This window comes from Lycium barbarum, chromosome 5, assembly GCF_019175385.1.
Source record: "Lycium barbarum isolate Lr01 chromosome 5, ASM1917538v2, whole genome shotgun sequence".
Taxonomy (NCBI): Eukaryota; Viridiplantae; Streptophyta; class Magnoliopsida; order Solanales; family Solanaceae; genus Lycium; species Lycium barbarum.
Window position 1 is genome coordinate 12,257,707 of NC_083341.1, and position 17,263 is coordinate 12,274,969.

The following is a 17,263-nucleotide window of genomic DNA, read 5'->3' on the forward strand; positions in this document are numbered from 1 at the left end:
GGGGTATTTTTGACCCTTTAACAACGACCCATAAACAAACCCAATTGCAATTCATAGTTAAAGCAATGTCAAAATCAAGTGAAAATGAAGAAAGTAATGCGAGTTCGAATTTATCTCACACATTCAAGTACTTGTTTGATAAGTTATTTTAACTCTCTCAATTTCATTTGATTAATTTTTATTTTCGCATAGTTTTGTTTAGTAATGTGTGTGTTTATAATTGTACCTATTCAATTTTTATTGAGGGGAATGCCATTCATATTAACTCTTGGATCGTTAGACACTTAACTGAAGAAATTATGCAGTAATTCTCTATTTTAATCCTTGTACTATATGATAGTAACAATTTTTTTTTTTTTTAAATAATTCCAGTAATTGTCATGTTTCTATATAGTATGTGATCCAATTAGAAGGTGTTTCGCAAATTTAATAAACAAATTAGTGGGATTTTTGAAATTGGAGTTGAAAATAGAATTGTGTTTTGCCAACATACCAAACACAAAAAAATAAATAAGAAATCACTTATTTTTCTAAAAATATTTTCTAAGATAACATTTTCCTTCATACCGAACAAGCTTTTATAACCTCATATCATCGTTACACAAACAATACAAAAGTAAACAGAACAATAATAACAACAACAGCAGTTCTTTACAAATCTAGAACCTATCACTGAATAATTTACAACACACCTAAACTAAGGGGACTAGGGTGCTAATTACCAAAACTAAAGGGGCCTAAACAGAAGTCCTCCAAAGAAACTCGAAAATCCTAGGTATTGCGGTTGATAACTAAAACCGGTTCAACTCCGCATTATATAAACTATAATAAACAGCCATAAACAACCCAATTGCAATTCATGTTCTATTGTTAAAGCAATGTCAAAATCAAGTCAAAATGAAGAACGTACAGCCAATTTATCTCACACATTCAAGTACTTGTTAGGTCAGTTATTTTTCCTCAATCACAATTTCATTTAATCAATTTCATATATTTATTCGCAAAATTTGTTCAGTAATAACGTGTGTGTTTATATTTGTAGCTACTCAATTTTTATCAAGGGGAATACCATTCATATTTAACTCTTGGATTGTGAGACACCTAACTGAAGAAGATTATGCGGTAATTTTCTATTTTTAATCCTTGTACTATATGATAACCGTTTTTAAAAATAATTTTCAGTAATTATCATGTTTCTATATAATATGTGATCCAATTAGAAGGTGTTTCGAAAATTTAAAAGACAAGTTAGTGAGCACTGGAATGAAATGGTCCTGTATCTTTTTTTTTTTTTTTTTTTTTTTTGTAAAAATAATTCTCAGTGATTATCATCTTTCTATACAGTTTGTGATCCAATTAGACGGTATTTCAAAAGTTTAATAGGAAAATTAGTGAGCATTGGAATGAAGGAGCCCGAAAAAGTAGATTTTTTAAGAAGATTCAACAGTCAAGGGTGTGGCCTAGTGGTCAACGAAACGGATGAAGCTTTGCGATTTCTTTCCATTTTCTTATGGCTTTGTAGGCAGAGTTAGCCGATATGGGAGGTAGCAGGTATTCGGTGGAATAGTCAAGGTGCGCTCAAGCTGGCCTCGACACCAACCTCTTAAAAAGGAACGGATATAAAGGATCTATATAAGTGATCATCTTTTTACATGGCAGGTGATACAATTAGAAGGTGTTTTGAAAATTTAAGACAAATTAGTCAGCATTGGAATGAAGGAGCCCGAAAAAATGGATTTTTTAGAGGATTCAACACTCAAGGAAGCGGATGAAGCTTTATGATTTCTTTCCATTTTCTTATGGCTTTGTAGGCAGAGTTATCCGATATGGGAGGTAGCAGGTATTCGGTGGAATAGTCAAGGTGCGCTCAAGCTGGCCTCGACACCAACCTCATAAAAAAGAACGGATATAAAGGATCTATTTAAGTGATCATCTTTTTACATAGTAGGTGATACAATTAGAAGGTGCTTTGAAAATTTAAGACAAATTAGTCAGCATTGGAATGAAATGAACCAAAAAAAAAAAAGTGGAACTAATCTAGAGAATTCAGCACCCAAGGTGTAGCATAGCGGTTAATTAAGTGGGTGAACATTGTTCCTGGCTAGGTGATTTCTTCCCATCCGCCTACGCTTGAGTAGATTGAGTTATCCGGTACCTGTGCTGGTGGGAGGTATTTGATGGAATAGTCAAGGTGCGCTCAAGCCGACTCTGACACCACCCTTATGAATAAAATGAATATAAAGGACTTTTATAAGCAACCCAACAGGTTTTCGATTGAAGATTTTTGTTGTTTTATGTATATGAATATATTCAGAAGTGTCCTAGTCTTGGTGGACAGAGTAATCTGGTACTTGTGGCTGGTGGGAGGTGGTAGGTATCCCGTGGAATTAGTCGAGGTGCGTGCAAGCTGGCTTCGAAATCCCACAAAGTGGAGGTCTGAAGAGGGTAAAGTGTACGCAGACCTTATCCCTACCTTGGTAGGTAGAGGCCGTTTCCGGTAGACCCTTGGCCAGGACACCACGGTTATTCAAAAAGTTAATATATTTAGAAGCCCACATTTACCAATAAGTTGGTTTGCTGTTGTTTCTTCTCATTGTTGTACTCTTCTTAGGGTGAGAATACAACATTGGAAAGATTGCCATCGGTAATGTTAGAAAAGAGTAAGTGTTTTTTATTTCGTGGTATTTCATATTATATTTAAATAGTATTATGTGATCCCTAACTGGTGAACAAAGCAGAACAAAAGAAAGTATGAATTGGTCACAGTATCAGAGTTAGCATTTCAGCTGTACTCTGAAATAGCCGTTGAAGTATGCAATAGTTTGTCAGAGAGATTCCACATTGGGTTTACTTAGGTATTACCACTACTACTTTGCTGTTAATTTGAATTTTAAAAGATAGAAACCTCTGCATCTCCATGGATTGACGAAAATATGGACCTCTCAACTAAATTAGCTGGATTAAAGAGTGAGAAAAGTTCGGTCACCTGTTGTTGTTTCGCTTCCGTGTTCTGGTATAAAATTTTGTGGCTGACTGGTTGTGAACTAGACGTTACAACATCTACATTTACATGTACCATATCGATTCACCATAATTTCTTTGATGTTTGTGGTGATTTGAGTTCAAAAACTTGTTATCAATTAATGCAGCTACTTTTTTAACTTTTCAACCTGACTACTTTATTTTAATACAAGAAATGTCTAACATCTTTTTGGTGCATCATGCAGGTGTATGCTGTACAATTTCACTTGTTCATTACTTGTGTGCTTTTTCTTAGTCGAGAGGGCTTCAGGCGAGCATGTATGAGGGCAGACATTTATTGGTACTGTTCGATATTGCATATGATGCTACCTTTAGTTTTTTTTGTCGGATATCTTTGCACAACTTCATTTAGCTTCGATAGATAAATTTATCAAATCAATAGAAGCATATTGCAACTCTGTCTCATATTGGAATTAAAGTGTTCACCTCATGTAGTACACATATATTTTGCGTCAAGTTGTTATAGTTATAGTTAATAAGATGGTTGCTTATACTTTTGTCGCGACTGTTTTATGTGATTGACATTATAACTAATTGTGCTTGTTACTATATTCTGTACTTATTAGAAGCACCAGGCAGGTGTATTACCAAAGGATTTTTCTTTAATCTGCAAAGAGATCAAAAGTCTGTCCATCCCCTTGCTTTACATTTTCCTGCTTTCTCCACAAAATTCACTGCTTTTCTCAGCATCGAAAAAAAAAGAAGTAAAAAACCTGTCTTGATAAAGACTTCCAGTCTTGATAAAGACTTCCATTTTTATGTGACAGCATAGATAAACATGTGAAAATATTTTGAGAGTCTTTGACACAAACGAGAGCAAATAGGTGGCTTAGGTTTTGAATTCTCAGAAAAAATATGTGAGAAAGGGCAAGAGGATACAATATTTTAGGAAACCAAATGTCAGTTATTGGCCATTTAGATGGAACCCTAATAGCACTTCCAAAGAGCTAACAGACCACTAAAGCCGAGCAAATAAAGGTTTAGTCTCTCTGGTTTGGCATTTTACGGTTCCAGCATGATGAGTACATGATCTTTTTACTTTTGCTTCTGCCATTTTATATCTGCTTTGAGACTTTCATTGGAAATATCTTTTTTGGTTATGCATTTAATGTTTAAGGATGTCACTGTGTTTAAATTGCAGTGATGGATCATCAGGGAGAGGAAATGCAGCAAAACTCTTGAAAGTAGCATGGATGACTCTCCCTTTGGGAACAATTATCACATTTGCAGGATGTATTTTTGTTTTATGGTGGCAAGAACTAAGTTATTCTAGTCAATATGCACAGGCTATATGGATAAATGGTGAGCTTAAACTTTGATTTACAGTCTTTTAAAGCATGGTGTTTTGTGCCAATTCTACAAGGTGAGCCAGGAAAACTCAGCTATACATGGTTACTTATCAAAAAAAAAAAATGATTCTGTTATCATGGTAGAATCTGTTTTTGGCTTTTGAACTGTCACTGGTGAGGATTTGGATATAGGCCCTTCTGAAATCGTTATTCATTGGATGTTTTTTTTTATCAGTTCATTGGCCGTGTGTCTTTTTTTTATCAGTTCATTGGCCGTGTGTCTTTTTTTTATCAGTTCATTGGCTGTGTGTCTTTTTTTATCAGTTCATTGGTTGTATGTCTTTGGCTTCGATGTGATTTTAACATAATCCTGACCTGCTTAGAATCATTTTAGAATCATTTCTTCTGCCTACATCTGGTTGGAGGTTTGAGACTTGAAAGTAGCATGTATTGGACCGATGACCTTTCCCTGAAGTTGATTTTGTGATTTTTTGGGAACCAAAAGTTCTGTTGTTTGACATTTTTATTTTGGTTGGAAATTTTATTTCCAACGAGCAGGTTTTGCATGTATACTGGAGCTACTAGCTGAACCCTTTTACATCTTATCTCAGAATTTGCTTCTCCTCAAGTTGCGACTGGTAGTTGAAAGTGCAGCTACCCTTTCACGTTGTATAACTACCTACCTCCTCATTGTAAAGCTACCCGGCATGGTAAACAACAATAGATCGTCTGCATTATTTACTCTTTTTAGCTCTTAATTTTAATTTATCTTTATTTACAGTAAAGTTAATGTGAGTTTACTGTCAGCTGCTCTTTATCATGTTCATTTAAAATATGATTTACTGTCCTAAATTATGTATGCATGACTCTATTGTTGCTCAATCCTAGAGTTTACCTGTTCAGGATTGAATACTATGGACAGCCTCTATCGAGTTTTTCAAGTCTGCCTATGAAGTAGCGAACATGGACTCATTTTGAGATCTTGCCAACTGAATCCTCCTTTTATGTTCAAGCCCTACTAAAGAATATGTCTGGGTCCAATGAACACTTGATCCTGTTGAATTATAAGATCAATGATATTTGGGATCTCCCTTAAATGGATTGGGTTCACAATTTGGTTTAAATCATAGGGATTGGTATTACTTTAGATCTTTTACACAAGTCATTTATTGTGAAATAGATGCATTGAACAACTTCTCCTTGGGAAAGTAGATCAAGGTGTGAATTGAATGCTAATGTGTTGCCAGGAAAACACCTTGTCATCTTGGCTGTATGATTTAAATCATAGGGATTAGTATTACTTTAGATCTTTTAGACAAGTCATTTATTGTGAAATAGATGCATTGAACAACTTCTCCTTGGGAAAGTAGATCAAGGTGTGAATTGAATGCTAATGTGTTGCCAGGAAAACACCTTGTCATCTTGGCTGTATGATCTACTTGACCAAAGTTGGTCATTTTCTTATGAAACTAGTCGATGTGATCTTCTATTTTCTATTATATACCAAATGCTATGACTCACAATGGAAAGGACCAATTTGTGATTTTTATTTCTCAAGTAGAATCGTAATTTGAAAATATTTGAAGCACAAGCACTTAGTCTAGGGGCTCTTTGATAAGAATGTTCAAAATTTCTTTGGGCGGATCATGTTTTAGGACATATAATGAGCTCATATGTTTTCACGGGTGGTTCAATGGACTCGCCTCTCTATTCTTCTCCATTCAAATACCATGCTTTTCTCCGCAGTAGGGTATGAACCCGTGACATGTGCCTAACCCGCATATCATCCGTTTTGCGCTTTATAAGTATTAAATCCAAATATTGAAGATTAAAATTTCGTACTTTCAGGAGAAAGCAATATACAAATATTGAAGATTAGAATTTCTTACTTTCAGGAGAAAGTAATTGTATTTGCCTTGTCGCAAGTCGCATTTGGAGCTTTTGTGTTCTTTGGCTACTGGGCCTACTTTCTTCTTTTTCACGAGTATAGCAGATCTGATCTCTTCCCTTTTGGGTAAGTATTCTAATATTTCTTTTCCTCTCTACTTGTTAGCATACGTGTTATACGTTTCATATTTTCTTTGATAAGTGATATGATTTTATTTTTTATTTTTTTACACAAAGTAAGGCACAAGCTGGTGCTTATAGAAAATTTACAGTCAAAGTGCAAAAACATCTAGATAGTGAGAGAGGAAGATGGGAGTAGACGCACATAATGCATCTGTATTGGTCCTAAAGAAAACAAGTCAAGTTTTTTTAAAATGAGTATGGAGCTTTTTCCTTCTTTTTTTCTTCCCCCTTTTTTGGAAGTGCGGGTGGTTGAGAATGTCGCTGCAAGAAATACAAAAAAATGATTGGAAGCCTGCCTTTGGTTTGGTTTTATCAGTTGCTTAGCTTTGGTCAGAAAATCTCTCTGCCCATTTATTTTATGTTGACAGTTCTTCTCTTGTTGTGATTGGAATGTTTGTGCTACCATTATTTTGTTTGACAGTTAATACCCTTTTAGTGTAGGAAGGGGAGGCATTGATGAGCAGCTTTCAAAAATGTGTATGTTGTTTACTTTTCAATCTTTCCGCAAGTTGCTTCTTCAAGAAGGAGAAAAAATGGTTCTTGTGTGGTTGGACACACCATATAACCAAGCAGTATATGGGCTTGTAGACAAACTAGGTATTTTAATTGGCTATTCTTAACTTCTACTTGCTGCCTTTCTTAACAAAGCAGCATATTGCTTAAAAGGATCATATTCTTACCAGATACAAACATATAATTGATTTTTCAGGCAGCTTAGTGGTTAGGCTGGTGTTTCTCCCATTTGAAGAAAGTTCATATGCTACATTTGCAAGGTCTGCATCAGGTTTACTCGCCTTCCTTTTAGGACTCTTGTTGGTTATAGGACTTCACGTAATCATCTTACTTTTTCAATTCATATGTAATTCTAAATCTTACCCCACTTGTGGGATCACACTGGGTATGTTGTTGTTGTTGTATGTTCTTCTAAATCTTGCTTAACCTCATTTTTTGGTGCTTGTCACTACCACAAAGCTATAAACAAAACTTTTAACTTTATGCTGACTTTCTTCTCTTCATTCAATTTGAAGTGGTAGTTGATACCTCAACTGTTTCACTGTTTTGGCAGGTGAACGGACACAGAAGCAAAAGAAACTGGGAAAAAGCTTGACTGAAGCTATGAAACTTGTTTTACTAATAGGTAATTCTGACATTCTTTCATAATTTAACTTGCTTCAATGTTACTTTGATCTTTACTGTCTCTAGAGCTAGACATGTGTTTACCTACTTATTCTCGGATCCTACTTGGTCATAAAATTAGAAACTTTTCACTGAATGAGTAAAAAAGGAGATGAATGTTCAACATCTTCTAGTAGCTTAGCCAAATCTTAATTTCAGACCTGTTAGCAAACATTAGTTGAAATTATCAGATCCAGTTCTACAAATGATGTTATTTTCTTTGGAACTGATTCTACGTTTAAACATAGTTATTTAGGCACTTTTCTTAATGCAAACGGAAAGATTTAAATTGATTAGATAATTTGAAGAATTTTTTGGGAGTTCTAAAGATGAAATTTTGTAAAGTCAAGTGTAGCACCTTATTGGTGCAATCATGATAATGTGAAACAAATACTCTTTCCCTGTCATAAGAAAGAAACAATTCTTCTACTACTCTGTAGGGATCCGAAGTCAATTGTCTGCTATGCCAGCCTTTATTGCCGAAGTGGCCTTTTCCGTGAGTGGAATGGACTACTAAATCCTGAAGCTAATAAAGATGGAACTAAAATTAGGAGAACTTCTATTTTTAGGCACACACCACTGGTGACAAATTAACATATACCTATGGAAAAAAGTACTTGAAAGCCTCAAATACACTCAGCATTTGGGATGTTATGACCTTCTTTTTTTTGGGGGGGGGGGGGGGGGGGGGGGGGGAATAAAGAAGGGATGCTGTGACAGTATGACTTAACTAAGACTCTAAAGAGGTGTGGAAACTGGTTTTCTGGCTGCCATTGAAATGGGAAGTTTCAAAATATGTTCTTTAAACTCGTCTTTCCTTACTTATCAAAAAACAAAAAACTTGTCTTTCCTTGGTCATTTGGCTTGGTGTATCAGCATCTTTACCCTATGCTTCAATTTCAATTTCTTTTTGATAAATATGCTTCAATCTTTTTTCTTTTGAGCCGAGGGTCTATCAGAAACAGCCTTTCTACCCCACAAAGGTAGAGGTAAGATCTGCGTACATGCTACCCTCCCCAGACCCCACTTGTGGGATTACATTTGGTATGTTTTTGTTGTTGATAAATATGCTTCAAACAATAAATTGACACACAATATGTTTCACTCTCTGCTTTATTCATTACACGAAAAAACTTGGTGAGTTTTTATTACATTTCAGCTTTTAGGCGTTTAAAAACAAATTGAGACTCCAAATAGCTTATTTTCGTTCTCAGAACTGCCTGTCTTGTAGGTTTGGTAGTCATGGCATTTGGCCCTAGCTACTCCTACTCTCTCATTAGGTTGCTGTATGGTCGCAAGTGGAGTGATGGAGAAGCTTCAACAGCTCTACGATACTATTGCCTGTATGTAATTCTGTTGGCTATGAATGGTACGTTCATGTTTCGCTTCCATAATAGAAATTGATTAGTAAGAAATTATTGAGTAATTTATTTGAAAATAATGACTTCCATGAATTTTTTTTAACGCAGTTATTACTTCTAACAATGTTTTCTCATATAATAACTAAACCCAAATTACCCAATTAGGTTAACGAGACAAATCCAATAGGAATACTGATTAAATAAGATAAATTGGCTCCAAATAAACCAAGTCACTCTTTGTCTAGACTCTAGAGTGATACATGAGAAATTCTACTTAAGAGTTTTTTTTATAAAATAAGGTAATTTCTTTTTGATAAGGTAAGAGTTTAGACACAAGGAAAAAATGACGGTTTGAGTAGCTATTTTTACTGAAATGGTTCATTTGTATTATCATGAGTTAATTTCACTAGGACCTGAAGGAGCTGCTGACCATGATCTAGACTCAAGAGAACCTTCTTCCTTACTTTATGTCAGTAAGGCTAAGTGAGCTCAGAAGAAATTTCATGCAGACAGGTTTCTATCATACTGAAAATTGATGGGGCCTTCCGCAATTGTCAGATAATTTTGGAATATCCAGAACTAATCCTATTTATATCCGTCCTTCTCATTAATTACTTGGGGTGCTAAAGATTTAACTATAGGTCTTCTAGTTCGTCCTCCCAAATCCTGATGTTGTGACTTAAAATGAAAAGTTTTTGACCATGAAATATTGTGGGCTTTTGACTTCTTCTCAACACTGTAGGTTTTCAAAATTGGGCAGCCATATCTATTGGTTGATCTGGTTCTTATTTAATGATAACTAATAACCTAGGGCTTCAGCCTGTGGATTGGAGCTGATTCACTGCCTCTCATACTCTCAAGTGTGATACTTGGCACCTAATCAAGCTGTAGCTCTCGGTAAATAAGGCCAAAAAAATGGGTTGTCAAAAAAAAAAAAAAGGCCAAAAATGTCGAAAGCATTGCAAAGCAAACTAGTTTATTTTTTAGTAGTTGTTGATGCATTTGAGTTTGTTATTTAACTGCACGGCTGCAGCCTCCATGTTAGAAATTACTTAAGAGTTCTGTTCATGTTTGAAATTTCTGTGAGTGATGCAGTTGAGCTTTCTGATAAATTTCAGAAAATCATGCATGGAATCTGACCAAGTTCATTCATCAGTCTTTTTTTTTTTTTTTTTTTTTTTTCAATTCTTGTTGAACTGCTACAACCTTGATACATGCTTTTGAAAGTTGTGACTTTTGATAACGCTGCTTATTGTTTTTACGTAACTTTTAGAAAGCTTATATATTCTGTTTCAAGTAGTTGAGATCTACAATCAAGTGTGTTCTCTTCTCATTTGCTACCTGCCCCATTAATTTCAATGATATGGCCAAAAGATTATGCCACTAATTGGCTCTGTGTTTGTCTTCAGCTTGTGAACATGATATGTTGAATTTTACCCTGACCTACTAAAGTTTTCTGTAGCTCTACCAGCCTTACAGTAGACGACGGATCTATTGTGAATCTGTTGAGTTTGTCTTTGTCATTGGTGCAGGAACATCTGAAGCATTTTTGCATGCGGTCGCAAATGAGATTCAACTCAAGCGCTCAAATGATTCCTTGCTTGTGTTCTCATTGATTTACCTGGTGATGAATGTTTCTCTTATACATTCAGCTGGTGCAATTGGGTTGATTTTAGCAAATTCTTTGAGTATCCTTTCATGACGCATCAAAGTATTATAATTCTTATTTTCTTGGAATTTTAACAATGTATACTTTTGTTTAAAAAAATTGATGATCAATGTTCTCACTGCAGATCTTGGTTCAGAAATAATCAAATAAGGCAAGGTCTTGCAGTTTGGTACTGTGTTGAAGATATTAAATATTCATGTTGCACCATACATAGGGTTGCATATTTTATTTTCAGCATCTTTCACGTTAGGAGGTCATAATCAATCATTTTATTGAAGAACTATTTTCACGAGCACTGGCTGCTTAGGGTTGCACGGTACATAGGGTCGCATTTTATTATCGTTGTGGCTGGCTGCTTAAACTGAAATGGCTATCTGCCAAATATGTAAAGGCAACAAGGGCTTGTAATCACCGTTTTCACAAGAACAGGAACTTTCTAGTAGTGAAATAGTTTGTAATGTGATTTGTGCTTACTCTCCTATTGCACTTGCATCTGTATCCAGAGTTGGAAGTGCATGAGTGGCTCACTTGATGTTTGGAACTGTGCGAATCCATGTTGTCCTTAAGGACATCTAAAATTTGTAGCGACTAGTTCCTTAACTTGTTGAAAGATATGGCTCTTAGGATCACTTACTCAGGAGTATTCATCAGGAAATATTTCCAGGTATGCTTGTGAGTTTTGGATGTTCAAGGATTTGAGAAGTTTGAACTTCCTTGGATCCTGGAGACGATTTATCCTTCGGGTTTTTTTCAGGATTCGTCCTCATTTTCCTTTCGTAGCTGCCTGCCCTCTGGTTGGACCTTTCTACTTCTTTCTGGAGTAGTTACTCTAGTTTCAGAAAAGATATTTCTGGATCGGGATGACTTCTGGAGAACATTTAGCATTCACTTCTCAGTGGGCATAGCCAGTTTCATCCTAGCAGCCTTTATCATGTAAGTAGAGGAATTAAATTTTTGTATACCCATGAAATATGAGAAACTTGTCTAGGTTATTACTTGTAAAAGTGCTCTTGCCTCCCCCCACATGACCTTTCATCCCCCCCCCCCCCCCCCCCACCCCCTCACTCACACACACACACATATATATATATATATTCTTTCTTATTGGACAGGGTTATCGGGAGCTTATGAATATTATTAAGTTCAGTGTTATCAAAAGCGCAAAAAAGCTCTAAGGTTAGCTGGGGCTTTAAGCGCAAAGCGCAAATAAAGCATGGGCTTTAATGAAAAAAAGCGCAATGGTGCAAAAATACAAATATATATATGTTTAGTCCAAGATTAATAATAATAAGCATGAATAACAAATATATGGGAAAGAAATTGTAAAAATATTACGATAAAGTGAAATATCAATCATCTAGTGTCACCTCTCCAAGAGAGGCTCATTGACAAGGAAAAGTATGTCTTAGAGCCTTGATGACGACACTGAAGCGCACATAAAGCGAGGCGAAGCGCTCAACATGTTTTGAACCTCGCTTCAAGGCTTAAGAGCGCGCCTTTGATAACACTGGTTAAGTTGTCCCACATTGGTTTGAGGGATGAGTTGTTTGTCTCCTTATATGGTTTGAGACGAACCTCATCTCATGAGCTAGCTTTTGGAGTTGAGTTAGGATCAAGATGCATTTCTTAACAATGGTATGAGAGCCAGAACCATTCCTGTTATTATGTGTGCCAATGTTGGCCTCCATATTATGTTGACACGCAACATATCAGGACCAGCTGTGCAGCGGGGGGGGGGGGGGGGGGGGGGGGCGCTCTTAAGTTGTCCCGCATTGGTTGAGGGATGGGTTTGTTTGTCTCCTCATATGGTCCTGGACAATCCTCACCTTTTGAGCTAGTTTTTGTGGTTGAGTTAAGCGAAAGGTCCATTTCTTAACAAAACTGACTCTTGTTGAATGACTCTAGCGGAGTGAACATTTTGTAGTGTTATGCACTATGGACAAGAAGTGTAGTAAACTAGGCCCAAAGACAACATCAAAATTAACTGTTATAAGCTGGAAGTCCTTTAACTAATTTGTATTCTGAAGAGTATAGCCTGTTTATTCGTTTGTCTCACCTGTCATAATCTTCAGCTATCGTCGCGAGAGGACCTTTATCAACAATATCATACGTTTCCGGGAGCATGCTGACTGAAGAAGAAAGTCCTGCTCCAGTGAGGATTTATTTTCCGCCAACTTTAATACCCAAAATTCTGTTATATTTTAAGTTTGACGTTCACCTAAACAGATTCCTCTCGATGCAGGTCAAACCAAGAACCTTAACGACAATTCTTTGCTGCATCCCAAAGCGGAAGTCATTTTTTACTAGGTATCAAGAAACTCTCTTTAGATGTTTTCATGAACTGGTTCCTTCTAGTTTGGCCATAATATTTGCTTAATGCTGCAAGCAGGTATTTGTCAGGTTTCTACATCAAATCCAAGTGGTGTTGGCATCTCAGAATTTAAATCGTTCAAATCAATTACTTGAATTTTCCAATTGTAAAAGGGTGTATACTTTCAGATAAAGTTTAGTGAAGGATGCGAAAGTTAATTATTAAGAGACCACATTTTTGTTTTTACAATTATTAAAAGACATCAAAATTATAAGATTTTTATGAAGATCACTGATTAATTTGTTTGTTTTACAATGTTCTCGTTCTGTTTATTTTCAATTTCTAGAGGTGGGTTGATGTCTGATTCTGGTCTTCAGTTTGGATTTTCACTTGGCAAGATGCCTACTTAATTACACTTCCAGCATGGCATTAAGCAAGTTCTTTCTTCACACCATCTCCTTTTATAGGTTCTCCAGACCGATGCCTGCTGCATCTCTAGATCTATCAGGATCAAGAATAGATGATAATATAAAGTGATTGAACGTCTTATTGCTAATTACATAATGCATTTACAACTTAGTGATTGCCACCTCTTCTCTACATATTTATTTCCATCCCTGTGCAGGTTCATAAATTAGTCAATTATCTTATGCAGTTCTTTTTTATTTCATCTTGCTCCTGCATTTGACGCTCATGTCATCCAGGTGATGTAGGCGCGGGAGGTAACATTCTTTCACTGCTTTCGCCTTTTGTTCAAGCATTTGATTGAATTGGAGAACTGATGCAGTGCCAGTAATATTGGTGCCATTACTGTGTTGTGCATCTGTTGCATTATATGCCCTATTTTTCCTTTGGTTTCTTTTCCGGCTTTTACAAGGTGAAAATTATGCAGTAGTATTGATGTGGCATATAAGACGTACAGTGTGTTTTTTGGGTGGAAAAAAAAAATCTTTTCAGAAGCTTTACTATAACATGGCCTTGAAACCTTCTGTTGAGCATGCTAAGATACTTTGTATACATACATATAAGTTCATCTTGATTAATAGAGGATCTCATATATTCATGATATCAATTCTCTTATCCAGTGCGTGGATTGGCTCCAGCTGCAGTAGAACTTGTGAAATCATTTTTCTTAGGGCCCGTTTGGCCATGAGAATTATTCAACTTTTTCCGGATTTTTTTTTTCACTTTATGGTGTTTGGCCATAAAAAATCCAAATTGAAGTTGTATTTGGAATTTGGAAAACAATCAAAACCTTGTTTATCACTTTTTCCATTTTCTATTTTGGACCTTTACTTTTGTTTTTCTATTTTCTATTTTTACCCCAAATTTTTTTATGTTGCTCAATTTTTACCCTAAAAGTTCATACAACTTTTTTCACTGGTCAGAGGCAACTTATGTTGCTCTCCACTCCAACAAACATTGAACATCATGTGCTAAAAAGTCTTTAAAATAAAAGAAAACTGGTGGTTCAACAAAGCCATATTTAGAGATGGTATATTTTATGTGTACACCAGTAAGCTTTCCAATTGCAACTACACCACTAAGCTTTCCAATTGCAACCTTTTGATGGAAAGAAACCATCAGGCTTGAGCACTCTATAAGTTGATCTATGTTTATTAATTGCTTTGGGTGATTTTGCTAGATTTTAAAAATTGGAGGTACAAATCATATTTTATGTTTTTTTTTTTTAAAAAGTACATTTCAACAACGAAATATTATTTGTAAAAACTATGGCCAAAAACAATTCCAACTTTAAAAATTCCCAAAAAAGTGATTTTTTTTTAATTTTTATTTCTATGGTCAAACGCCTACTTAGTTTGGTTCCTCTTATTGGATAAAATCTTATTCCTGCTTTTTTGCAACCCTATAAGTGATCCTCATACGGCAATCAAGAATAGCCAAATAGATAAGATAGGTATATACATAGGTCCTCCTAAGAAGCAGAGTGATGGATGGCATCCAAGGGCGGTGGCTAGGGCTTTACGAAGAAAAATGACAAACCGCATCAAACTGATAATCTGAGTCAAATTAAGAAAAATTTGATTAGTGGTTTGGTTTGGCTTTGTTTGGTATTGGAAAAAAAATCCGACCATAATCGGTTTGGTTTGGTTTTAACTAAAAAAAGTCAAATCGAACCAAACCAACCCGATAATAGATATATACAATTTTTAAACATATTTATTTGTAATTCTTAAATTTTTTCATAATTTTTATCTTTTAGTATATTATTTCAAGTTTGGATTTAGAATTTTGAATGATCCAATAAGTTTTATCGCCCAAAGAATGTATGCAATTCAAATAAAGTTCAAACCTATACCAAATCAATATTAATGCTAACAAAAGAAGTTCAATTCTATAACTGAGAATGACAATAATGTTGAATATCTATTATTTACTTTCGCATTGGTTTAAACAACGGAAATATATAACTTTATTTTATTTTATTTATGTTATATAATACTTATTTTAGCATGACTTGGAATTTTAGATTATAATCATCTTCATTATGGCTTAATTAGCAATATCCATTTTATGTGATTTCATCATTTTTTTTTGTTGAATATTTTATCACAATGTCATCACTATCTCACATTTTGTGTTATTTTCTTAAGAAACACCTTAATTATATAGTTATATCTTACTATGACTAAAGAAATGTTTGAAGTAAAAGTTAAAGTATATGTTTTATATGAAGACTTTTCCCGAAAAGAAATTCGAAAAACTCGAGAAAACCCGTGGTTGGAAAACCTGACTTATGTTGGTTTGGTTTGTAGATTTTAAAACCCGACACAATTGGTTTGGTTTGGTATTTGAAAAACTCGAACCAATCCGGTCCATGTACACCTCTAGGTGTGGCCTAGTGGCCAATAAAGCAGATTGGAAATTATGAGGTTTCAGGTTCAATCCCATTGGAGGCAAAAATACTAGGTCTTTTTTTTTTTCATCTGTCTCCTGTCCAAGTCTCGGTGGATAGAGTTATCCGGTACCTGTGCTGGTGGGAGGTAGTAAGGACACTGTGAAATTAATCCAGGTGTGCGCCAGTCGGTCCGGTCATCATGATAATTAAAAAAAGTAAATAGCAGAGTGATGGATGACAAGGCCATGGAAAATAAGTGACCATAGAGGACTTTCAGGGGTGTATGGGTTGTCTTCCAATGTCCATAAAAGAGACCAGTAATGTTAGAGCTTGGTAATTATAAGCATTGAGAGCTTAGGCAAAAGGTAGCCAAAGTGGGGGAAATGAAGCCTATGTTGATTAATTAGACTAGGCCTTAAAATAAGTAGTATTCATAATGAAGGGGGGAAAAGGTAGACAAAGTTAAAAAAAAATTTATGCATCATGATTATCTTTTTTGATTTTTGCTTGAAAGGTTTGGCTCTTTAATGCAATTAGTACCTTTTCCCCTTTGCTTCAAATTGCAGATTAGATGGATAGATACCTTGGGTAAATAGGTGTCTTATGATTTTAATCAATATTTGGAGTAGATAAATTAGGAAGGAATGGAGGAGGGGATTGGGGAAGCAACAGGCTGAACTCTACCAATGTAACTTTCGCTAAGCATAGCCAATTCCAAGTCTGGATATGGGAGAAAATTTTGTTAAGCATAGTTGGTTCCAAGTTCGAATAAAGGAGAAGAGTTGCGGAAACGACCAGCATAAATTTTTTAACTATAATAAATCCCTCTAAAATTTCACTATATTAACCACAATGGGATATACCTATATGTGATTGAAGAAGAGAAAAGCCGAAAGGTGGAAAGCAGCAAAAGTGGAAAAGGAGGGGAAGTTTCTTAATGAGTATTGTCAACAATAATTGCCATGGCATGAGGTTTGTATCATTGTTTTGACTAGCAACTTTGAGTTGAGTCCATGGTGGTGAAGTTATATTTTAGTCTTACTAGCCAAAATTTGATCATCTGCTAAGTGCTAATTTAGAATATCCACATCCCGTAACTACACCAAACCATACCAATTTCCCAATAATTAAGTCATAAACCAAGGTGATAAACTAAGGTGAGAATGTGTATTAATTAAACTTGGTTTAGTGATAAGAGAGTATGTGAAAATATGTGGCATGTTTTCATTTTTTCGCTCTAATTGTACCTAGTTTAAAATAAGTTTCTTTAATTGCTTATGCTTTTACCCAACCTTAAACTATTGGTCCTAATACAGTTAGAATGAAATCTTTCAGGGATTCTAAAACTAGGAAAAATGTTTATAAACTTCAATGCACTTAGAATGGCATGGGTTTGTTCATTTTCTACATTTATGAAAGCAAAAGCAATTATCCAGCAAAAGCAAGAGAGTTTTTTTTTTTTTTTAATAGTTACGATGTTTGTCA

General features: G+C 35.2%; 1 protein-coding gene across 5 annotated transcripts; it reads left to right on the plus strand.

Moving 5' to 3' along the window:
* The first annotated feature begins 787 nt into the window (after positions 1 to 787).
* Positions 788 to 14,029, plus strand: LOC132640475 (uncharacterized). 5 transcript variants are annotated; one of them, XM_060357073.1, is made up of 16 exons: positions 788 to 945; positions 1,043 to 1,122; positions 3,228 to 3,322; positions 4,184 to 4,344; positions 4,890 to 5,041; positions 6,227 to 6,345; positions 6,838 to 6,998; positions 7,111 to 7,185; positions 7,468 to 7,539; positions 8,809 to 8,946; positions 10,471 to 10,626; positions 11,219 to 11,271; positions 11,362 to 11,540; positions 12,680 to 12,759; positions 12,850 to 12,914; positions 13,574 to 14,029. In XM_060357073.1, the coding sequence occupies exons 1-14, from the start codon at positions 879 to 881 to the stop codon at positions 12,738 to 12,740; spliced, it is 1,569 nt and encodes a 522-aa protein (XP_060213056.1). In that variant the 5' UTR covers positions 788 to 878; the 3' UTR covers positions 12,741 to 12,759; positions 12,850 to 12,914; positions 13,574 to 14,029. The 5 variants fall into 5 exon arrangements, with proteins under 5 accessions (XP_060213056.1, XP_060213055.1, XP_060213054.1 ...); XM_060357072.1 differs by having other exon boundaries at positions 13,623 to 14,026; XM_060357071.1 differs by lacking the exon at positions 13,574 to 14,029 and adding an exon at positions 12,997 to 13,209.
* The last annotated feature ends 3,234 nt before the right edge of the window (positions 14,030 to 17,263 follow it).

What these genes read in the sequence shown, in the direction of transcription:
- LOC132640475 (XM_060357073.1), top strand. Translation starts at nt 879, where the DNA reads ATGTCAAAATCAAGTCAAAATGAAGAACGTACAGCCAATTTATCTCAC. An exon ending in TGGGCTTGTAGACAAACTAG is followed by an intron (nt 6,999 to 7,110) that starts GTATTTTAATTG and finishes TTGATTTTTCAG; the next exon opens with GCAGCTTAGTGGTTAGGCTG. An exon ending in GAAACTTGTTTTACTAATAG is followed by an intron (nt 7,540 to 8,808) that starts GTAATTCTGACA and finishes CCTGTCTTGTAG; the next exon opens with GTTTGGTAGTCATGGCATTT.